General features: G+C 33.7%; 1 protein-coding gene across 1 annotated transcript; it reads left to right on the top strand.

The window, feature by feature from the left end:
- Nucleotides 1–904: 904 nt before the first annotated feature.
- On the top strand, nucleotides 905–26,504 carry LOC138691140 (uncharacterized). Its single transcript, XM_069812881.1, has 4 exons — nucleotides 905–1,000; nucleotides 4,273–4,333; nucleotides 23,171–23,217; nucleotides 25,115–26,504. The coding sequence occupies exons 1-4, from the start codon at nucleotides 992–994 to the stop codon at nucleotides 25,592–25,594; spliced, it is 597 nt and encodes a 198-aa protein (XP_069668982.1). The 5' UTR covers nucleotides 905–991; the 3' UTR covers nucleotides 25,595–26,504.

Raw genomic sequence — 26,504 nt, forward strand, 5'->3', positions numbered from 1 at the left:
ATGTCAGGTGAAGAATATAATGCGTGCAGTTCTGTGTTGTGTAACTTTCTCCATTCTCCTGTAACTTCATCCCGCTTAGCCCCAAATATTTTCCTAAGCACCTTGTTCTCAAACACCCTTAACCTATGTTCCTCTCTCAGAGTGAGAGTCCAAGTTTCACAACCATACAGAAGAACCGGTAATATAACTGTTTTATAAATTCTAACTTTCAAATTTTTGGACAGCAGACTGGATGATAAGAGCTTCTCAACCGAATAATAACACGCATTTCCCATATTTATTCTGCGTTTAATTTCCTCCCGAGTGTCATTTATATTTGTTATTGTTGCTCCAAGATATTTGAATTTTTCCACCTCTTCGAAGGATAAATCTCCAATGCATTTTAATTATTTAAATACAATTTAAATTAAGTAACATATTAAACGATTTATCCTTCTATCAAACACGAATGTTTCCTGGATCAAACGTCCTATTTTAATTATGTAATTACTTTATATTTATTTATAACAGGTGCAGCGGAGCGCACGGGTACGGCTAGTATGAAAATGAAACTTGTGTTAATGAATAAAATCAGTTATGTTTACGACTGTTAAGTCACTTTCGAGAGTACTAAGAAACTGTAATCTACATTTTTCGAAGTACAATAGAATACGGCAATATTTCGAAGAACGAGTCTTGAATAATTTGCCGTGAACAGCAGGTGTTAGAATGTGAAAGCCACACGCGCACATATTTGTATGAGATACGTACTGCGGTATGTAGGAACATGCGGGTACGCAATCTAAGGTATGAATTATGAGTACATTCGCACAATGTAAAACGTGTGTTAACAATGAAACGCATGCCGCATTTATCAAAGTAAAAGGAAGACAATAGCTTGCTTATGACATATCATATAAATAATCCGTACCCGATAGAAAACACATATATTTTCTTAGTCACCAGGACAGCACATGTCTTTCAATCATAAAATTACTCTACTTCGCATATTATGTCAAAGGTAAGAGTTTATATAGAGATATCAGCACAGTCTACTATATACAGTCGCGAAGCTTGAGGTGATTTTTTGCAAATCTCGTGATAAAGCGCTCCAAGCGGTTAGCAACTAGAAACAATAGACTGTCCACGGTCGACTTTGGACTGTGTCGTATTTCCATCGAGTGCTAGCTCGTTGCGTATTTCACATTGATGCTTGTAGAAAAATTAAGTTTGTTTTAATGAAATTTATTGATCACGTTTTATTTTCAATTCTGGTGGGATTATTATTGCTTAGGCCTACTTCTTTTTTCAAAGGATATGTTTTAATTATAGCTGTTAATTTTGTTGTTATTTTTATTTGTTACTTTACTAGAGACGTAGAAAAAGTTTGTTACAATAAAATTTATTGATCACGTTTTATTTCCAATTCTGGTGTGATTATTATTGCTTAACCTCATCCCACTTTGTTAACTACGTAAGCCTACACTACAAGTACCGGTACACGTAAGTTACTCCATTAATTCATATTTCCATTATTATTGTTGTAAAGGGAAATGAAAATTTCTATTTATTGGTTTCATAGTTAATTATCGCTATAATCTTGAATGAGTGAAGCGATTATACTAAATTTCAGTTCGTTTTGCACAAACAAAAATAATATTAACCTATTTCTTGCAGGTATCTTCGAGTTTATGGTGGAATTTAATATACTTAATTAAAATAATAAATTAACTTTATGCATTTAATATTTCAATAATGGAAGGAAGGTGTTAATTTTTCCAAAAGAACACAACGAAAGTGTAACATATTTTGTCGTCTACTAGGAGAGAGATCTGCGATGATGAGGCGATAGTAGCGATCCTAGTGCTGGGCAACTACCCATGTTTGCATTTTTACTACATATTGAGCTTCGCGACTGTATATAGTAGACTGTGATATCAGTATATTTATTACGGCCTATACCAGTATACTCGTACAACACTTTTTTAAGTTAACAGGAAAAAATACAATTTGTATGTATGCATTTAAATCGAAATTCAAATTTTTTGAGAGTCAGAAGCGAAGGGATGTAAGTACACTTAATTTACTTTTGAGAAAATGAGGTTGAAAGTATTTAAGCTTTCGTAAATTCGGTGAAAATTTTAATTTAAATTTTAATGTGCTATGTGGTTAAGAGATATACCTTTTCCACTAAAATTTAAGACGCTTTAACTTACCTGGATGCACTTAACTCATGTTATTAGAAATATCACTTGCATCCTTTTGCTTCTGTTTAAACATTTCATTTGAATGGTGTGATTCAGGCTAAAGTTACACGAAATGAACATCTGCTCGTGCTCGGGTACAGTCCAATAGAGAGCAAAAGTTAGGATTTAGCCTACATAAATTTTACACAGACATTAAAAATTATGAGAAATATTGGCATAATTATAATACGAGAAGAAACATATTATTTCATTTTGCAGAATACAAAAGTCCAATGGCTGCTGGTATGAAACATGGCTTCAACTATGGCTTAAAACTATACAAGAAGTTAATTTTCCGTACCCTGTTTTAGCTAACATAAGTATGATTAAAATTTAAACTGAAATTAATATATATATATATATATATATATATATATATTAAGAGAACTTAACATAGGATTATATAATTAATTGTTAAATATTAGTCTTATATTATTATACTTGTGAATATTGGTTATAAACGTTTTCAATTGTGATTGTTCTTTATCATATAGGCTCTTGTTTTTGTAATCTGTGCAATTTTATTGCTTATATTAATTTGTTTATTTTGTCTTCTTCTTTCTGCTTATCTACAGTGAGGTTTACTCTCTACTACGAACGTTTCTCAAACGGGGGTAAATTCCTTAATTTGTATTTCTGTTTTATGTAGTATATAATAGTTTCTTAATGTATCGTTTTAATGTAAATAAATCACTACAATACTAGAATATTAGTGACTATAAATAATAAAAGAAATAGTAATACCAATTAATAATAATAATAATAATAATAATAATAATAATAATAATAATAATAATAATAGCAGGAATTAGGTTCACTATTTCGTTTATATGACGTCATTCCATTTTCGGCCAACGAAGTGTAATGAAATTTTGAATTCCAACCAATCATAGTCATACATCGCGATAATTTCTGCAACTCGATTTATCACTATCAATTTATCGCAAGATCGTTCCTTTGTATAGTCAGTGCTGCCATCTGTTTCCCCGTAAACTGGTGAACATGAATCTATTCTACTAAATAAAGTGCGAAATCCTACTTCCACATTTACATCTTCATCTTATAATTCCATGTCCATTGTATCTAAAGATAATGACACTCCTTCATAACAATTGTTCATTTAATTAATGTATTAATCAGGTTATTTGTAATTATACTATAAAATGTTTAAATTAAATTGTGATTTCAGCAGATAAAGAAAACGTATTTCTGTTATAATAACAAGAGAAAAGCGCAGTACATATAATTAACATTTTAAAACCTGTATTTTGCTTTTCTCAATTGGCATTACTGAATAACATTCAATATCTTTGTTGCAGCAATAGTTATTAATCTATTTCGACTTCACAATGTCTGAATAGGTTAAGTGTTCATAAAAATATAATTATTAACATTTAGTGAGCGAATTTTAGGGATATATTACTTACATTTTTATTTTATTCACGAAATAGTCTTAATAAATGTCACTCGAGGCCTGAGATTACTATAGATAAAATATTTATAAAACCATTAGCGAAAGTTAACACAATTTATATGAACAAATTATTATCAGACTACTGAGATTTATTTAAAATCATCCGTCCTCAAGTGAGGTTGACCACTGGGATCCCGAATTAACAAACATAAAAAGATAAAGAGAAATTAAATTTAGACATTAGCTTTCACAAATATTGTATAACTGCGTTATATCCAGGATTTCAGCTCCTAACTGCGATCGTCGTAAACCAACATCCTGCCAACTCTTCTACATAGGCGACTGTAGTCAGTACGTGGATGAAGCATTGATATTAGATCAACGATACGAAATTCTTTCTTCAGTACGAATTGTATTCCGTTCCGTCAGAATTCTAATTCGTTTTGCGGTGCAAAATTTATGTGATTTGTCGTCCGCAATACTCTTATCTGTGTAGATTATAAAGCTAAATTTCCCGAAAGGGGAACATTTAATACTGTATCAAATAGGAAATAGAAAGAAAAAAGGGTTGAAAATAACATGTTGTTTATATGCATTTATAAACATTAATAATAATTGTCTTACATTTTCTAGGTCAATTTGAAGATGTTTCTTAGACTGCATATTTGGTTACTGGCACTGAACCTTTTTCAAGGTAAGAGAACCGGCATAATTTTAATTAATGTGAAGACAATGTTATGTCATAATCAGAATATTGTAAATTTTATTAGTAACAACAATGTAATTTATTCGTCACAACAATAATTCCTTTCTACAATTCACCTTAAACGCTCTCGTCAACAATTGGATCTTCACTCAACACAGTATTCGTTATAACACTCCACCGACGACAATGACAATTTACTTGGACTATTACGCACAACAATGAACTGTTAATCTTAACTAATATTTACAAAGCACTATTTACAAATCAGAACTACCAGTTCTCAGTTCACAGTTCTTCTATCTCAGTCACTCGAGTTCACAGTATCTCGAACCACAGACCTTCAGAGACAGTTCACTGTACTCGAACTCGGGTCCCTCCAACTGCGGTCCACTGCACTCGAACTCAGGTCCCTCCAACTGCGGTCCACTGCACTCGAACTCAGGCCTTCGGATGCTGACGCAGATGCGGACGCACACTCGAGTCGAACTCCGGCTGGCTTGCTTGCTCTGGCTTTCTCACTGACTGAATAACTGAAAACTCTGAAACTGCCGTCGTTCCTTCGCGACCGTAATTTATAACCACAGCGACGTAACCTCGAAGGTTCCACCCGTCTCTAGAGATGGCATTCCAGAGAAATCCAGGGCCCTCTCCTCTCTACCAGCACCAGATGCGCGCGCAAACTCGTCGCGTGACGTAATACACCCTCTCTCTTCTCTCCACCGCGCGACGTCACTCAATGTTCCGTGGAGCCTGTGCGATCTGCTTTCATGCGGGACGCTGGTCGTGAGTTCGATTCTCACGTCGCTGTCACAATATGATAATAAGATCTATTTATTTTCTGTTTTATAGTTCAAAGAAATGATCCAATAGACTTAATGAAAAATGTATATGTGCAGAAATCTTTCTCTCTGCCAAGTAAAATAATAATAATAATAATAATAATAATAATAATAATAATAATAATAATAATAATAATAATAATAATAATAATACTGAAAAATCAACATGTGCACAGATTTATTATAGAGTAAACTAGGGTCTGTTGGACATTCGGGCATGTTGGGCACTCTGTACTTTAACGTGTTACCTCGCCACTTGTGGGCACCACATTTTGCTATAAGTCAATGACGGAAGTAGCTACGAGTGGGGCTACTTCCGTCATTGATTTCTAGCAAAATGTGGTGCCCACAAGTGGCGAGGTAACACGTTAAAGTACAGAGTGTCCAACATGCCCGACTGTCCAACGGACCCTAGTTTACCCTATTGTATATATTTACATAGAACTACGTGTGGGTGTTGTAAACAATGAAACTAGGAGAACACCAGGAGAATGAAATACAAATATAAGGGAATTAAGAATAAAGGGAATGCAAGAAAAACAAGGGGAATACAAAGAAAATAGGGGAAATACAAGAAAAACAAGGGGAACACGAGAAGAACGAGGAGACTTCAAGGAAATAAAGCGGAAACAGGGTAACACAAGAAAAAAGAGGACTACACGGAAAAGAAGAACAATGCAAGAAAAATATATAGGTTACATACATAAATACATACATACATACATACATACATACGTACATACATACATACATACATACATACATACATACATACATACATACATGCATACCTAAGTCGACCTGGTTGGCGAGTTGGTATAGCGCTGGCCTTCTATGCCCAAGGTTGCGGGTTCGATCCCGGGCTAGGTCAATGGCATTTAATTGTGCTTAAATGCGACAGGCTCATGTCAGTAGATTTACTGGCATGTAAAAGAACTCCTGCGGGACAAAATTCCGGCACATCCGGCGGCGCTGATATAACCTCTGCAGTTGCGAGCGTCGTTAAATAAAACATAACATTTTTTTACAAACATACAACAAATTGGGTCACTTCTATTGTTACGTATCAAAAAGTACATTGCGAATAGGAACTGATAACTACCGACTTAGCTCAATCGACTGAGGCGCTTGTCTGCCGATTCGGAGTTGCGCTCGGGCGTGGGTTCGATTTCCGCTTGGGCTGATTACCTGATTGGGTTTTTTCCGAGGTTTTCCCCGACCGTAAGGTGAATGTCAGATAATCTATGGCGAATCCTCGGCCTCATGTCGCTATCACCAATCTCATCGATGCTAAATAACCCAGTAGTTGATACAGCGTCGTTAAATAACCAACTAAAGAAATAGGAAGTGATATGACGTAGTTAACAGCCATAGAGAGAGACGGTTAATATTAGTTTAGTTTATTTCGGTACGTGCCGTACTGAGGACGCTGCACATAGTATACGCAATAACGTCTCGACAAATTACCGACTGAACATCAATCGGCGCCACCTTAATCGAGAAACTGTTAGTCAACAGCAAAAAATAACCAAAAACCGACTGGTTCGATTTGAATGGTCATCGATTCAATTCAATTGCGGCTGCGCTGTTATTAGCCATGTCCACACCAGGACTTGCTAAACAAACCCTGCACTATAAATCACTGTCCAGTACTGCAGCCATAGCTGAATATTGAAAAGAAAGGAGTATTAAAGATCCATTGCATACGCATAAAATCCTATAAAGGCAATTCAAATTTTATCAATCTCTAATTTATTATGGTCTATATAATGTAAATTGTTGTCATAGAGGTGTCGTTGAATATTTTTAGCACTCAAACGAAGACAAAAATAAAGAAAAGGTTATGAAAATGTGCTGAGAAATAATCGATTTTGCGTTCTCGGTAATTATTGTGGTACTACAGACAAAATTCTTCATGAACTCGAAGCCTGTGCGACCTTTATTCAATGTAAACTTCGTTGTGTCATTAAAGGATATTGCAATCCTATTAATAATACGGATTTAATTCGTAAAAAGAATATTAGATTCTGCAGATTAACGGTTGAAAAATTACAGTTAATTTGTTCAAAATTATTATATTTATTAAGTTCGTGAGAAAAACGGCAGTCTACAGACAGATTGATTGAGAAGAGATATAAATCTCACAAGTAAATATGTAATGTTCAGAATAATTGAAAAAAAGTTAGTAATAGAAACTTCTGTTTACTGACTTCTACATTAAAAACGATACGGGTTGAATAGGAAAATATAATTACAAAATTAAAATTAATTTAAAGAAATTCGTGATGAAAACTGCAATTTATAGACTGATAGATTGGAAAGCGAATAGGTAATGTTGTATGTAAAACTATAATACCATATTCGTGGAAAGTTAATAGTTTCCCCCCCCCCCCAGAAAATGTATGATTTTTCTCAAATGTTTAACAAGCTCTTATTCGGTAATTATTGCCAGTAGGATCGTGATTTTTGTCCGTAAAACAAATATATCCATGGCGCTATAGCCTTTTGCAGGGCTAAGAACGACCAGCCGGCTGCTAGCCTCACGTCCACATGCCGAAGTAGAGGTGGACGATCATCCAACCAGAATGACGGTATTGTGAGGTTAGCTCAATGATCCCCCCCCCTAACCGTTATAACTGGTTTGCGAAACCGGATTTTCGCTACCTATCGTAGCTCCCCAAGTGCATCACGATGCTGGGTGGGCACCGGTCCCATACACTGGCCGAAATTTCATGAGAAAATTTTCTCCGCCACGAGGACTCGAACCAGCGCGCATATTGTAACGCGAGTCCTAGGCGGGATGCCTTAGATCGCGACGCCACGGCGCGGGACGATTTTTGTATATATCGATAGGAAAAATAATAAAGAATAATTTATCCCTCTAGCGTTTCAATATTGTTGACGGTTTTCCTGTAAATTTAACGTCAGAAACGCTTCCAGGTTATAAGGTCCATAACAAAATGTCCCCAATTACAAAAGGTCCACAAAAATGTCCACAAACTAAATAGTCCAACATTAAAATCCTACATACAATTCGTCCATGGAGTGAAAAAGCCCAACATCTATGTGGTCCACCATATTATAAAGCACATCATACGGAAAAGTCCATCATTCGAAAGATCCATACAAAAAGGTCCAACATACAAAGCTGTTCAACAAAAATGAGTTACTAACTGTAATAATAATTAGGGCCTACATATATTACTGGTCATCCGGCAAGAGGGCGAAAGCGAGCAGTTCCCCCTAGATTTTCTTCTGAAACATGTAAAGTCTATGAATTAGTAATTAATGGCAGACAGCGTACGAATAATCTGGTTGAAGAATTCCACTCTCAATTCCAACGACTTGTAGAGACACATCACTTTAACATTTGCCGATTCATTACCCATTTGCAAACAACAGCAATCGGAAACAGAACATTTGGTAACCCAGGTCCTTGGTGGGCATACAAATATTAGGCAACTTGTAAATAAACGGTATATAAATAATTAAACCAGAATTTTCAACATTGTCGGTAATTACCAAGATTACAAAGATAGGAATGAAATGTTTCGATTCTTAGACCGATGTCATACGATTTGAAAGTATATAGCGACCCTCAAGATGAACAATACATGTATCTTTTGTATTACATATGTAATATGTATAACATAATAGAAATGACAATAAATTCCTCGGCACTTTCCTTGCAGTTTCCCTTGTTGGACATTTTAGGGAAATTGACGAATTTATATGTGGATATTTTCTAAAGTAGGACATTTTTAAGGAGAGGACTTGCTGACAGTGGACCTTTTCAGGTAAGGACATTTTTTATTGCATTGACGAATTTTCTATGTGGACATTTCTAAACGTTGGACATTTTCGTAGAGAGGACCTATTGCATAGTAGACCATATCTCACTTAACCTGAGAAACCTCTAAATTCAAGCCACTGTGCGCTGCGAGTTGGTTGCAACACAGCGCCAGAGTACAGGGTGCGCCATAGGAGGCTTGTCTACGCTACAACCACAAAGAGATGTAGGTAAATTAGTCTACACAACTAGCTTCATATGGGTGAAGGACGAACAGTCAAGTATCCGCCATAGTAAAAAAAATAAAAAATAAATATAACATCTTCTGAATCACGACGACATTTGCTAAGTAATTAAATACCTTAAAGAATATGAAGGTGATTTATATTCGTATGCTGATGATACTGTTTTACTTTTAGTAGAAAAACTTGGACTGATGCTTATTATAATGCAAATTGCGGCTTAAAATTAATAAAAAATGGTTCGATTTAAATTCACTTGTAATTAATAAAGATAAAACAATAGCTATCCCATTTTCTTTCAATAATAAAGTTAATAAACCAATTTCATCTATACTACAAATTAAAATGTACAACTCTGATTGTTCAGATATAAATTGCAATTGTTCAGTTATTAATGAAGTTAATGAGGTTAAATACTTAGGTATAATTATTGATAATAATTTAAAATGGAATAAACATATTCATTATATTTGTAATAAATTACGTAAAACATTATGTTACTTTGTTATTCTAAGAAATATTTTGTCAATTAACTGTTTACGTGTAATTTATTTAGCATTATTTCAGTCTATATTTATGTATGGTATTATAGGTTGGGGTGGAACTAATAAATCCAACCTTTATCCGTTAATTTTACTACAGAAAAAAGTATTAAAAATTTGTTTAAAAAAAAGCAGGAAGATTACCCAACTGAATTGTTGTTTAAACATTTCAAAGTTTTCAACATTAAACAAATGTATTATTTTATTTTATTAAAATATGTTCATAGAAATTTTAATAACTTTGAAAGGTATATACATAAATATAGAACTAAAAATATGAATTCTCTGCGTTTGTCTGAACCGAAATGTAAAACCAATGCAGCTTTTTATCATAGCATGAGTCAAGGTCCCAGATTATTAAACAAATTTTATTCCAATAATATTTCAACCACGAATCCTTTCCAAATTAATAAAAAAAATAAAATAAAAAAATTTGTATTGGATTCATAGTTTGGGTTTAGACATATTAAACACTTTTTAATCTGTATTCACTCTCAACTTCAATTTTATTTTTGTGTGTATTGGAATCCTCTCCTGAGCACGAGTCTTACTCATTCAGGAGTGGGCTAGTTTATCTTTCATTGCATTTATTAACTTGTATTCATTTAAAACTTACTAGCAATAAAAATAAATTAATAAATTAAAGACAGCAAACTTAAAGAAAGTCTTAAATGTTATACTTAGTGAAGTAATAAAGTAAAATGTTGGTATATAGCTGAGAGGATAAAAAGAAAGGAGGGAGTACTTCAATCCAAATATGCTTGAAATCAGTGCGACGGATATGACGTCAAACTACACCTTTTTACGCCCCATAATCCACCGCGAAATACCGCCAATTGCCAAATATTAAATTTTGGTCATACGTAAAAGGATTAGAATGGATCTGAAGGTTACTAGCAGATTATTATATCAATGTATGTTTCACTACTGGGTGTTCATTTCAAAGTGTGTCATGACGTCACTGTTGTTGGGTCACCGATTTGAAGCGAGTTTCAACTTATATGTTAGAGAAGTTGCCTATTATTTAAGGCGTTCTTCAATCTGAACTTGAGAACGTGTACGGTATAACTTGAACGTCGTAGCAACAGATGGCGGTCTGTACAGTCTGTGTGCTACCATAACCTCTTTCGCACTGTGTTTTGCGCCGGCAAGTCGTACGCAGGGTATTTGTTATCATCGGTTGCGTACGGTAACATTCCACAACACAAATCAAATGCTCCGTGTTCATGTTGACCGTCGAAGTTAATGTTAACAAATACGTAAGTAATCGTCTTAACCCTCTCCCCATATCCCGACAGTACGTATTTCCAAACAGTTCACATTCCTGCCACTATCGGCGTTACCGTACGTATCGGTACGTACTCTTCAGAATGAACGCCGTACTTGCTAGCCAACTTCTCTGCCTCTTAGATTATACACCTGAACTGCGAAAGTGTAGGAAGATTGAGTTCTCTAGGCTCATCAGCTAGCCACATGACGGCATACAGCGAGCCAAGACACATTTTGAACTGAACACCCAGTATATATTTATTAAAAATGTTATGGTTGTGACATGGACTGAACACTTCATTTCCACATTATTTCTCTTATCAAGAAGGATGTTGGCATTCCTTCATATGTTAAAGCATAGGGGGGCATATCAACGGACATATTCTACAGTTGAGCCGAACAGAATATTAGCTTATTTATAAAAAAAATAACTCCTGCTGAACTTGACTACACTTAGAAATATTCACAACAACACGAACAAATTTGTAATCGTAATAATATGAACAAAACAGTTAATAAACACACCGAAAAAAAAGATGAACTATGGGTAATTAGACGGCCTTTTTGGTTCCACCGTTTCAAGCTTATGGCCCGGGGTTGGAATATAGCAAAGATTACTTCGGAGTTAAGTTTTCGCTCGGATGTGTAACAATTCCCATCTTATTTTCGTATTACGAAGATTGGAGTTAAGAACAAATATAATGCATTGAAATCGCTGATGGCGTGTTTCTCTTGTTAATGTGTTGCTGGAGAAACATGGCGCCGCGCGAGAGGAAGGAGTAACAAAGTCTTATAATGTTTCATGTCTCACGTGTTATTCGCTGGAAACACAATTAAAAACTTTCTCCAAGTTTATTCACACAGTTGTTTTAAACTTTCTTCCACCCCCGACGCTATACATAAGTAAAAACATGCATAAACACCTCATCAAGTAGTAGGAGTTACTAACACATGCCCCTCTGATTTACAGCGCCTTACTTCCCAAGTGTTTACGCTGTCGCAGTTAGGAAGTTAGGCGGCGCTCAATACACCTTGATCAGTGTGACCTCCGCGCATGTTGCACACACACATCGATCGCTACAGTCTGCTCAATTTGAGGCTGCTTAAATTTTATTATAGTGTCACGTTAAAAGCTTATGCAAGCCTCAAATTCCTCTGCCTGTTCATTTCACATTGCAGTACGAATATCAGGCGGCGGAGAGCTATCAAGAAGAACTATAATAATAATAATAATAATAATAATAATAATAATAATAATAATAATAATAATAATTTATTTAACCTGGCAGAGTTAAGGCCATACGGCCTTTTCTAACACTCAACCAGGAGTAAAATCTGCATTACTAAAGCACTACAAATTTACAAAGTACACTACAATTTTACACATAAAACTGAATAAGATAATAATAATAAAATGTAAACAACAAGTAAGAAGAAATCAGACATAAATATAACATAGAGAAAGAAAGAAAGAAAGAAAAAAGCATAATAAAATGTGAACAGCAGGTCAAAAATAAATAAGGCATACAAAGTATAAAAAAAGACAATTATTGATAATAATAATAATAATAATAATAGTAATAAATAAGAAGAGTAATAATAATAATGATAATAATAACGATAATAATAACAGGCCTAATAATAATAATAATCATAATAATAATAATAATAATAATAATAATAATAATAATACTAATAGTAGTAATAAAATAGTGCAGTACAAAGCATACAATGAATACAATATTTTTAAGTACACACAGTAAGGAAAATTATGATTATATATAGCTCAACTTATCACATTAGAGATATACCATTATTGGAAAATATGAAAACAAAAATATAAAATAAGTTAAATATCACTAGAACATAAAAAAAATGTGAATACGTGGAAACATGCAATACAACACTTGTCATAATAGTAAGTTAGTTTGGCAACTCGTCATAAGATGATTTTCTAACTTGGATTTGAAAGATTTCAATGTCCGGCAGCCCTTGACTTCAGGCGGCAGAGAGTTCCATTGACGAGAGGTAGCAACAGTGAAAGATGAAGAATACAGAGATGATGTGTGAAGTGGAATTTCTAGCTTGTTAAAAAAAATGTGTACTGCATCAGAATTACTACGACCACCACAATTATCACAACTACTAGCACCAAATATAATCTAATGTAATATAATCTCATCTCATCTAATCCATTCTAAACTAATCAAATCTAACCTCATCTAACCTGATGTAATCTAACATACCTAATAATCTAACCTAGCTTAACTACAACTTACTACAACTTAGCCTAATATGATGTGATCTAACATAATATAATTGAAATTGTTGATACTGGCGTTCCTTAAGGAACTGTCTTAGGACCTTTGTTATTTATTAACTACAACTTACTACAACTTAACTTAATATGATGTGATCTAACATAATGTAATTTAAATTGTTAGGGGAGAGTCGGGTAGTATCGGACAGTGCGTTTTTTTCATCTACCACCATATGGTAGTACCTCAATGATATGGTTACGTTTCTCTATGCGACATCACAGAAACGTAACCATGTCAATCAGGTACTATCATCGTATGGCAGATGAAAGAAACTCACTGTCCGATATTACCCGATGTCCGATACTACCCGACTCTCCCCTAATACTGGCGTTCCTCAAGACATTGTGGCTCGCAGTGATTCGCTTGCTTCTATCCTCCGCCAACCCCCACCTTCTCACTCACTGGAGTCAAACTCCGTTCCATTTGTATTTGTCTCTGACCTGCGAGTGGCATATGTCTCTCTCGAAACCATGTACGAAAGTTCCAAATAGGATGGGGGGACGCATTTTTTTGCTGTCAATATGATGAGAATATTAAATGTATGATTTGTTCACAAGTATCACGAGGAAAATGGTTGTATAACATAAAACGGCATTATACTACATGTTACTGATGAAACATTAAATGGTTGTGTTATTGTTGTTGTCGTCATCATCATCATCATCGTCATCATCATTATCATCTCTGTGCGTCAACCCTTTTTCAGCAGATGTACGAATAATGCGGTTAGCTCTTCAATTTGAACTCACTGATATACTATGTGATGTCAAATGAAAGCTAGATGTAAGGACTATACAAATGTTGAACTTTCAAATCTTTACCAAAAAATAAATATCCGAAGCTTCGTTCTTTCGCTTGCTCTCTTGAAGCCATGTTAGCTACAACTTACGTTTGTGACAAATTATTTTCAACAATTCAAATAGTAAAAACCAAATTTAGATGACGATTGACAGACGAATACCTTCGTGATCAACTATGACTGGCAGTAAGTGACATCATTCCTGATTTTGAAACTCTGTCGCAGAGACATTCTGAATACAGTTAATTTTAGGTTGTGATATTGTTCATTTATTGTTCATTTCTTTCTTCGTTACACGTACTAAACATTAGTTTCTGCTCTTGCACTGTATAAAATTATATTTTAGTGCTTGACGTAAGGAAAATGAAAATCCGTTAATAAGTCAGACAGTTACTTCACTTCCCCTTCGGGTGTCCGCCTCCCTCCATGGTGCTATGCACGTTGCAGGTTACACAGTGGCTCGGTGCACGGTTACGTTTTCGCCACCGCTGACTTCGCCTAATATAATGTGATCTAACATAATATAATTGAAATTGTTGATACTGGCGTTCCTTAAGGAACTGTCTTAGGACCTTTGTTGTTTATTAACTACAACTTACTACAACTTAACCTAATATGATGTGATCTAAAATAATGCAATTTAAATTGTTAATACTGGCGTTCCTCAAGGAACTTGTCTTAGGAAGCCTGTTGTTTATTACATATGATTTATTATTAATAAATCCAAGTAAAATTAAAGGAAATATTTACTTTTTCGCAGATGATTCTGTTTTTATGTATAGTGGTAAAAACTGAGAACTAGCCAACAGCATAATTAAATGAAAATACGAGAGATAAGATTCTTAAAAATTGTTAGATGCAAACCTTCTGCTTCTCAGTATTAACAAAATAGACGTCATACTTTTTCCTTTAAGTAAAACAGGATTTTCCTCAAGTGAAAATTATTCCAAAATAATTTTACGTGCCGGAAATCGCTCAAATATTCGTCCTTGCTTATGTCCTGAAATTCTTACATGTGAATAGATTAGATTTTTAGACATTATAATGGACTGAAATTTGTACTGGGAAACGCATACAGATTTATCTTTGCACTGAATTCAGGGTGGATAGTCTGAGCGTGAGTCTCTTGTGTATGAGTGAAGAAATTTTGCTGTTACTCTTCAGCATTTGAATCCATCAATTTACAAATTTTTACAGCATACATACAATACTTACAGATATATTTTGGTTCTTAAATTATCTTTGTACCTCATATACTTGATTTTATAAAAATTTTAAACCTGAAAGATACTGATTAAAATTAAGTTAGAAACATAGGTATTTTAGGAACATTTTTCTCAGAAACCCTTTGCATTACAGGTTTCTAAAAATTCAAGCATATTTTCAATGCAGTTGACTATATTTGCTGGCATTTTCTTCGCAGTATGAATATTAATTCAATAGAAAAAAAACATTATTTTCCGTCCTGAAAAATTATTTAAAATTTGTCATATTTTTTATACTTTTCTGGCTGTAAATCCATAATAATTTTGATAACTATGTGAAAATAGCCATGCTTCTTCACTACCATATGAAATAGGAGTATACTAAATTTCAGCCTATTAGCTCCAGTAGTTTCTGAGAAAAAAGTTCCATAAGTACCCAAGGTTTTAACTTTAATTGAGGGGTTAGGTACAGCTTACAGCAGTAAATTTTTTGGAAATATTCGACACTTTTTCCTCCATTACTGTACCTTGTAAAATAATAAAAATTGGTATGTGTAAAATACTGTCTTTCTGCTATATGAAAAAAATACTTTTACGATTTAAAAAAATTATTTATATATATATTTTTTTTCCAAAATTCAAAATGTTGGCAGTTCACTGTGCAGTGATGAAGCGTTTCTGTCATAATTCATAAGCTTGTTATCTTTTTCATGCTCTCTTATTTTATTGCTGAAACTCATGTTTACAATATCATGCTCTTTCAACTATATTCCTTAATAAATAACATTTTTTTATTTTGTGTTAGAAGAAAATACTGATATTGACCATTTCGTAAAATGAATTTAATTTTATCAGACAATCTATCAAAGGTAGAGAAGTGTCTTGCATCACAGGATGTTGGATAGTTTTTGAGTTATGTAGGAAACGCTTCATCACTGCACAGTGAACTGAATTTTGAAAAAAACAATGTAAATCATTTTTTTAAATCGTAAATTTTTTTTCATATAGCAGAAGGACAGTGTTTTACACGTACCAATTTTCATTATTGTACAAGATACAGTAATGGAAGAAAAAGTGTTGAATATTTCTAAAATGCTACTGCTGTAAGCTGTACCTAACCCCTTAATGTTTTCAGGTTTAAATATTTTTATAAAATCTAGTATATGAGGCAGAAAGATAATCTAAACAATATATACCAGCAAATATTGAGTGTATGCTGTAAAAATTTTAAATTGATATTTATTTATTTATTTATTTAAATTTAAATATACGGAATAAAGAATATAATTACAAACAAACAAGAGAAATAGAAATAAAATAATACAAACAATATAAAAAAGGAGATACAGTAGTATTAACAAAATTTGAGACCGAATGAGCAGAGCTCGTGTTCGGTCGCAGTTCAGATATAATATTAATAAGCCTATAAGAGAATATAAAATAAAATAAAATAGGAAATAGAATTAAAATTACAGTTACAGAAATTATATAATACAATATTAATATAAGAGAAATATAGAAAATAAGAAAATAATAATAAAAATAAATAAGTAAAATAAAATAGGAACTAAAATTGAAATTACAATTTAAATTACAGCGGCAATGGAATTATATAATATAATATTAACACTAGAGAAGAATAATATCGCACGTGAAAAGTAGGACTATATATTTCAGAATTATAGAATACAAATATAATATAGGCCTAGGTTGATTAATTCATACACATAGGCTATAAATTTATTTAATCAAATTGAAGATATTAACACGTTTCTAATTTTCTTGTTATATGTTAGTGGGTTACATGTTAGAAGTTCTGGGTGTAATTTAGTTAAAGCATTGTATAACCGAGGGCCAAAATTAATGCTATGCTTTAGACCAGCAGATATGAGACATTTAGGTTCTACTAATGTTGAATTAATATTTCGTCTTGTGTCATAATTATGTGTCTGTAATACAAACTTATTACGATTTTTATGATAAAATTTTAACAGCGTATACTTATAAATTTGTTCAATATTAAATACATTAAATTCAGAATAAATTAATTTAGTTGGATAATCGAAACGTTTCTTCAAACAAATTTTAATTATTCGTTTTTGTAGTAAATTTAACGGACTAAGATTAATTTTTGTACTTCCACCCCAAACAATTATACCATATTGAATGATAGACTGAATAATGGCCAAATAAACATTTCGTAGAACTCTAATGGGTAAGTAGCATCGAAGATTAACGAATTTATAAATTGTTTTACGAAGCCTCTTACAAAGATAAGTAATGTGATGAGGCCATTTTAAATTCTGATCAATAATGATACCCACATATTTGACATAAGTGGCTTCTTTCAATTGATGGACATTTACAACTTTTTGGATCTAAACAATTTTCACTGTGTATTATTAGTCTATATTCATCGCTAAATTTTAAATTTTGAACACTGGCAGCTGTTAACGAAAAAGGAACTAAAGTTGATTTAGATATATTTAAAGAAAGGAGATTCTAAAGTTTAAGAATTATATCAAAATTTCTTCACTTACTGTATATAGAACACCCATACGCTCATATTACTCAGTCTTCTTAAGAAAAATAAAATATATACATTTTATCAGCTACGATCTCTTCTAACATCATGTAATGTAATGCGGTCTATTTATTTAGCTTAAGTTCAGTCTGTTATTTAGTTTGGAAAAATATGTTAGGTGATCAAATCTGTGTGAGTAAATAATTGTATGTTTTTGTTTACATATTATTGTTTTAACTTCCGCAGTATACAGAGGTGTGAAAATCATTAGAATAATCTTAATTTTAAAGGTTTTTAATAGTTCCTTCACAAATATTCATTGAACTGATCAATATTGGTATATAATATTACTATACTGATGTAGGATATAATTTACTACTAACAATGCCGGAAAGCATTGTTGTACATTGGTATTGTGAATTTTATTAGCAACAACAATGTAATTTATTCGTCACAACAATAATTCCTTTCTACAATTCACCTTAAACGCTCTCGTCAACAATAGAATTTTCACTCAACACAGTATTCGTTATAGCACTCCACTGACGGCAATGGCAATTTACTTGGACTATTACGAACAACAATGAACTGTTAATCTTAACTAATATTTACAAAGCACTATTTACAAATCAGAACTATCAGTTCTCAGTTCACAGTTCTTCTAGCTCAGTCACTCGAGTTCACAGTATCTCGAACCACAGACCTTCAGAGACAGTTCACTGTACTCGAACTCAGGTCCCTCCAACTGCGGTCCACCGCACTCGAACTCAGGTCCCTCCAACTGCGGTCCACTGCACTTGAACTCAGGCCTTCGGATGCTGATACAGTTGCGGACGCACACTCGAGTCGAACTCCGGTACACAAGACTGGCTTGCTTGCTCTGGCTTTCTCACTGACTGGCTGACTAATCAACTGAAAAACTGCTGTCGTTCCTTCGCGTCCGTAATTTATAACCACAGCGACGTAGTCTCGAAAGTTCGAATTCGCGAGTCTTCCACTTCGACGGATTTCTCGGCCTCTCTAGGCAAGCAGAAGATGCGCGCGCAAACTCCCTCTCCACTCTCTCGCCGCGTAGGCCCTTTCCCCTTACTCTCCGCCGCGCGCCGTCCCTCCGTGCTCCGCGGGATCTGCTTTCTTGTGGGACGCTGGTCGTGAGTTCGAATCTCACGTCGCTGTCACAGTATTTTTCTTATTTTACAATTGTTATGGGAATTCAGAAATTATTATATTATGTTGGCGGAATTGGAAACATAAAAAATTAATTAAGAAATGCTTTAAACAAATTGTTCTTTGCGTTTACATTGTTGTGAAGGTTCAAATGAACGTATACATCTGTTTTGTGCATAAAATTTTTGAAGTTTCCAATTCAGCCAATATAATATAATAATTTCTGAATTCCCATAACAATTGTAAAATAAGAAAAATACCAATGTACAACAATGCTTTCCGGCATTGTTAATAGTAAATATATCCTACATCAGTATAGTAATATATACCAATATTCATCAATTCAATTAATATTTGTGAAGGAACTATTAAAAAACCTTTAAAATTAAGATTATTCTAATAATTTTCACACCTCTGTAGTTTTGTCTTCTTATCACAATGGATTTTAAAATCACGAATTGTTTGTTGTAGTTCATATGGAGTTCCCAGACCGTCTGAGGATATATTATTCTGAACGTCAAACGCCGTGGAAAGGGAATTGTACAATAAACGGATTACTTTAAATCTAGCTCCGCCATTTGATGCAAGGCTTATGACGCGCCTCATGAGATTGAAGGGGATTATGTCTGTTGTTTATAAGTCGTAATCAATTATCCTGATATCATGAGCCTGGAATTAAGCTCCAAACGTTATTCTAACTTTTGTTTCAGCTTCTTTTTTTCTCTCACATTTGAGACTTTTTTTTTGCTAGCTCGTACATTCATAATAAATACGAAAAATGTCAGAAAGTACGTCTCTGCTATACATACATACGTTTTCTTTGCTATATCGTCCCCAATTTTAAGTAATTACCAAAATTACCACGAAGGCGTCCTGTAGTCTACATGAACGTATGCAAAAAATCATCATAATATGCTAGGTAATATTTAAATTGTAGTTGGAGAAGTTTTGCTGCCATAATAATTTTATATAATTTTTACTGACATGGATTTTTCAAGATTACTTTAGAGCAGTGGTTCCAAAAGTAAGGGTCGCGACTCCTAGGGAGGTCGTGTAAAGAGGTGAGATGATTTACAAAATAAAACAAAGATGCCTTACTAACATACATTTATTTTGCATTTAGAAACATAACGCCGAACATAAAATAAAAAAAAAAAAAAATTATAAATGTGCCTGTTTTTTTTTTCTTCAGAAAGTAGCATGTCAAATCTAGACTAAGCATCCAATACACACACATTTTTCAAATTCAAGGCGATTTCTCATTTTTGTTTTGATGGAAATCATAGTTGAGACATTTATTTTGCACAAATATGAGGTTGCCAATGTTATACAAAATTTAAGAGCTACTTTTCAAGCTCGAGGTATTCTCTTGATTCAAAATTGGTCTATGCTCTCCGAAAAAAAGGTTTAGTTTCAACATTTCATTAGTAGGTACATAGTTCAATGACTTTTTCCTTCATATATATATTTTTTTTTTTGCAATTTTAGCCATCCGAACACAGTGGATTCATTATTAATCGGTGGCTGTCGTAATTTAAGGGTTCAGAGCCATAGTGGGCCAAGCGCTATTTATTAAAAACGCAGAAAGCAAGGGTTAAAGTTAAGTGAATACCATAGTTTAATGAAGATTGACATATCATTTAGTTTTAATGTGTATACTTTATGTTACTTGCTATATGTTTCCATTGAATTATGGTAATAACTTCGTTTTAACCCTTGTTTTCTACGGTTTTAGTAAATGGCGCTTGGCCCACTATGGTTCTGAACCCTTCAATTATTTTGAGTTTCTTCCAGAAAATACTAAAAAATCGGTTGTTTAAAAATGTACTTGGTATCCATTAATTTTGAGTAAAATTATAGTTGTTTACTTTATGTCCTTGTATTTTAGTCCCCTCTCTTTGAATTTCTACATTCGTGTTTTTTGTATTTGTATTTGTAATTTTATCTATATTTCTTATTCGAGTAAATAAATAAATAAATAAATAAATAAATAAATAAATAAATAAATAAGTAAGTAAGTAAATAAGTAAATAAGTAGACTTACAAAAAGCTTTCGATACGGTCAATCACAGTATACTTTTGAATAAAATGGATAGATTAGGAATTAATGGAATTGCTTTAAAATTATTTAAATCTTACTTAAGTAACAGAACTCAAGCAACTAAAATAAATGATCACCTTAGTAAATCACGTAACATTGATATAGGTGTACCTCAGGGGACGATTTTAGGTCCTGTTTTGTTTTTAATATATATCAACGATTTACTTAAAATTGACATTGAGAAATATTCTGGTACTCTGTATTCTTATGCCGATGATACTGTGGTTATATTTAGCGGTTCGAGTTGGAATGAAACTTATCAAAATTCTAACAGTGGTATTAATATTATTAAAGAATGGCTGGATGCTCACTTACTTTCTTTGAACGTTTCTAAAACAAAATTAATACCATTTTCATTAACATCACATGGCCTTGAGCAACTAGAAATAAATAATAATATAAGTATAACTATACATGATTGTAACCTACCTACTTGCTCATGTAACGCTTTGAGTATATCCTCACAAGTTAAATATTTAGGCATTATTATTGACCAACATTTAAAATGGGACAAGCATATCTCCTTTCTGTGTAACAGATTGCGTAAAACAATCCACAAATTTTCCATTCTACGCTCTTATTTACCTGTTTATGTTCTGCGTACTGTGTACTTAGCTCTGTTTCAACCAATAATTCAGTATGGTATTTTAGGTTGGGGAGGAATGGCAAAATTGACTTTCCGTCCTTTAAATCTGCTCCAAAAAAGAATTATCAAAATTTGTCTATATAAACCTTTTGATTACCCAACAAAATTAATTTTTCAGGAATTTGGCATATCAAATCTAGAACAAATTTATAAACAAAAATTGCTGATTTACTTCCATAAAAACCACAATAAATTTAAATTTGATCCTCATGAATACCAGACGAGACAAAACTACAGTTTCTTTCTAAATACTCCCAAATGCCACACAACTGCTGGATTAAAACACAGCAGAAATTTTGGACCCAAAATATATAATACATTAATTAGAGCTTACCCTGAGCTAAGTACACTTAACACACATAGATTTAAGAAACAAATCAGATTAATTATTTAATTGTTTAAGCTAATTGAGTTAAAATTGTTACTCTAATATTCATGTACTTCTGTATTTTCTATTTGTATATAGACCCTGTTATTACATGCTGTATGTATTTTACCATTTATTAATGTGATTGTGCTCAATGAACTCTCGTAATTTTGTGATATATTTTGTATAACTGATCTGAACTGCGCCCGAAAACGAGCTTCTGCTCTTTCGGGCTGCAATGCCTAATGTAGCTCAAGTGTATAGTATTAATAAATATTATTATTATTATTAAGTGAATGAATGAATGAATGAATGGATGAATGAAAGAGTGAATGAATACATAAATGTATTTTTATTTTTATTTTTTTGGAACTTTAAAAAAATGTAGAAAAAGTAATTTGATGGAAAAGGGAAAAAAGATCTACATTATCAGCCAGAGTGTACGCGGATTGGCCTTTAAATATTTCTTGCTGTTATTATAGCGGCAGAATCATTGTAAATTAGATATTTCCTGAAATTAGACACAATAGGCTTTCAAATTACGCAAAAAATAAATATTTGGTCTCAAAATATCACTTCAAGCTTTTATGCATATCTCAACTGAAGATATCACAATATTGTTAGCGTGAAACTAATAAAATTTCTATATACTTCATATAATGGAAAAATTAAATTAGTAACCTTGACAACATGACTTAGTGTTAGTGGGCATACTTAATAAGATTTCAGTTGCATTATTTTATAGATGGGTCAAGGTCATAGCAGTCGTTTTTCAACAGCTATTAAGGAATGTAGAAACCTTTCAAATACTCCAAACCAAATTATATGAAATGTACATTGTAATCTGCATATACTTGTTGCTCGCTCGTTTCCTCACATCTGAATCTGTAGAAATTTGTTTGCTGGTATACTTTAGTCGCTGAAAGTCGTCTTAATTTAGTGAGCATTAATTTTATTATAGTGGTTGCCAGACTACAGAGAGTTGACTACATGCATAATGTTTTAATTTTCAGATACTGCTTCTAATACTGCCCAGGCCTTTCCAGTACCTTCTGGAAACGTAAGTTAAAATTTTATTAAATTAATCAAGGAAAAGACAAGCTAGTTTACAGAAAGATGTGATATTGTTGTTAATTACTGTATTTACGTACTACTAAGAAGAAACCGCTTTATGCTCATTTCAAATCATGGGACTTGCGCCAAATATTCGTTCACTGAAACTTCAAAATAGGTCAAAACAGAGTTCAGGAGAAACCCTAGTAGCGTTATAGAAATTCACTGACTCTTATAAAATGCTATTTCAATGTACCTTACCAAAGGCGGCCGCTAGCTCACTTGGTAAAATGACTGTCTACGGACTGAAAAGCCAAAACTTTCAGAACGATCCCGAGGTTAACTCAACTTCCTATCGAATTGAGTTCCGGGTCTTTAATAATAATAAAAATAATACGGGGCGCTACAGCCCTTTAAGGACCAGACCGGCCATCTGGTTGCTGACCTCACGTCCAAATGCCGAAGCAGAGGTGGACCAAAATGGATGTACTGTATAGGTGGTTAGCACGATAATCCTCCCAGCCTTTAAATTATATGAGTGGACATGTAAGTGGAAGGGTGAGTAAATGTGTCGGTGTGTAAATTGACGAGTGATTATGTGAATGGATGAGTGATTAGATGAGTTAGTGTGTGAATGGATGAGTGAGTAGGTGAGAGTGTGTGTAAATGGCTCAGTCAGTATATAAGTGGGTGTGTAAATTGACGAGTCAGTATATGACTGGGTTTGAAAATGGATGGGTCAGTAAATGAGTTGTTGATTGGATGGATGAATGAGTAGTTGATTGAGTGTGTGACTGGATGAAAGGGGGTGTGAATAGATGCGTGAGTAAATGTGTACATTTTATTGATGATTAGATATGTGAATGGATGAGTCAGTATACGAGTGGCTTGTAAATGAGTTGGTGTGTGAATGGATGAATGAGTGGATGGGTGTGTGAATGGATTAATCAGTATTTGAGTGGGAGTGTGAATGGATGAATGGGTAAATGTATGGGCTTGTAAACTGATGAGTGGGTACTTGAATGGATGAATGAGTAGAAGACTTGGTGTGAATGGTTGAGTGAATATATGGTTGTGTAAATGGGTAAGTGAGTAGATAACAGTGTACAGACGTGGACAAATTATTAGACTAAATTAATTATATGTGCAACGAAGCTGTATTTGTCGGTTGAAATAATGAACAAAAATGTATTTTGGACAGATATGATGAACAGAAATTGAGTCTGGTGATTACTAATATTTTGTGAACATTCCCTTATTTTTTATTAACACGTTGATTTTGTCAGGGATACTGGAAACCAAAGTTTGACACTTTCTTTGAATATCAGCATCATTTAGCCAGATATCAGACAGTGCTTAAATGAGTCCATGTTTTGTTGTAAGCCTCTTTTTGTTCATTTTCTTCTTCAGTATAGATCACAGATTTTCAATTTCGTTCATGTCCGGTCTTCTTGCAGGCAATGGGAGAATATCTTCTGCAGTATATAATTAAAACACCAGTAGTACCAACATAGCCAGAAAAAGTATACTTAACCATTGGAAAAATATACCAGAAGATGTAAACAATCATATTTATAACAACAGAGACTCTGTTAATTATACTGATAGTTGATATGACGAATTATATTATATTTCCAAAAAAAAAGTTTTAGTCTAATAATGTCCACGTCTGTAGATAAATGGGTAGATGAAATTATATATGGTGAATGGATGGATACTGGTGTACGTATTTAGAATGTATTGGTGTGTGGCTGATAACAAAAATGGATTCACGTATTGACATTATGTTGTTACTGATATTTACTTAGCCTACTTAGCGTAAATTTGTGAAAGCAGAAATTACAAAACAAACTCTTTAGAAGAAATTGAATGTAATGTTCACATCAGCTTTAACTTTTGTTTAGAGTGAAATACAAACCGATTACATCAATAAAGCTTCCGAAAATCCTCCGTATAATCAACCTCCAGAAGTGAGCGACAGCAATGGGGAAAAGGATCCATCGAGCATGCCAGAAAGTGAGGCTAGCCACGCAAGCCTAAGTTCTGAAGCGAGTGTTCAAAGCAACCCAGAGACAGATTCTACTGCAAACAACCCGAACAACCGGCAGGGACATGAAGAGCAGAAGATGAGAGCAGAAACTCCTGCCCCAGGAGTGCTTTTCCCAGGCCTTCCGACCTTCTCTCCTCCGCAGGGTTTGTTCCAAGGGCTGGCACCTCCTCAGGGCGGTAGTGCCAACCCTTCACTCATAATCGGCGGATTTTCTCTCATAAAGGTGCCAATGCCAGGGATGAACGACGTCGCCTCAGGAATGTTGCAGAATATTTTGCCTCTTCTCCAGAAAATCCCAGCCCCTTCCACCTTTCCAAATGTATTCACAGGATAAAACAAGGGCTTCGTAAAAAGTGATAATTATTTTAATTATATCATCTGCCTACAGTCATTTCCTGTAGGCTAGTTTCACACACGCTGGTTATGACCGGACGGCTGGCACTGGACAAAATAATAAAGCATGTAAAAACAATGTTTCACACGTTGGTAGCCCGCCGGGTATACAGGGGGCCCAGCGCAACGGAAAGCGACTATCTAAATAGTGGTGTATGCATGTCTTTCTGGGTTAGGAGGTTACGGATAAAAGTTAGTTTCTAAGTGACAAGTATATCATACATGTAATTAATGTAGTGCATTCAAAATTTGTTTTTAAATAAAAAGAAAAGAAAAAGAAAAACAATGCGTTAGAATGTTATTCATGTTCCCAGGCTAACAGAAATATTTGCGTGGGTTACTCGAGGCAGAAAAAAATTAACTTTCCATATTATGTTTTGTATTCCTTCTGTCTTTTGCAAAAAGCGCTCAAACACCACATTTTTAGCTAAGTGTAGCTAACAAGAAAGACAGGCTACGGTGCAACGTCACATTCTTAGTCATAACATAGCCAACATCGAACAAGTTTATATATAAACTAGTGGCTTGCGCAGCAAATGCTGCAAACTAAGTTCATTAGGCGTTCAAATAATAGTACATTATGCAACGAGCCTATAATGATAGTAATTAAGAATCGATTATGGATAATTTTCATACGAGCTTCTTAATTACCATTATAGGCGAGTTTCATACGACTTTTTATGCTCGACCATATTTCTAACTTGAAATTACCGGTATTCAGATGTATACATTTTATTTGTAACTGACAAGGTCGGAAGTGACCTTGTTCTAGGTCGTGAATTGTGAGATGTGCGCAGACGCGAAAGTATTGATTTTTTCCGAGGAACAATAATGTCATTGACCTTGACGTA

The sequence above is a fragment of the Periplaneta americana genome, chromosome 16 (assembly GCF_040183065.1).
Source record: "Periplaneta americana isolate PAMFEO1 chromosome 16, P.americana_PAMFEO1_priV1, whole genome shotgun sequence".
Lineage (NCBI taxonomy): Eukaryota > Metazoa > Arthropoda > Insecta > Blattodea > Blattidae > Periplaneta > Periplaneta americana.

Excerpts from the sequence above, each read along its gene's own strand:
- LOC138691140 (XM_069812881.1), top strand. Across the intron at positions 4,334-23,170 it reads GGCACTGAACCTTTTTCAAG|ATACTGCTTCTAATACTGCC; the intron begins GTAAGAGAACCG and ends TTTAATTTTCAG. Across the intron at positions 23,218-25,114 it reads TTCCAGTACCTTCTGGAAAC|AGTGAAATACAAACCGATTA; the intron begins GTAAGTTAAAAT and ends ACTTTTGTTTAG.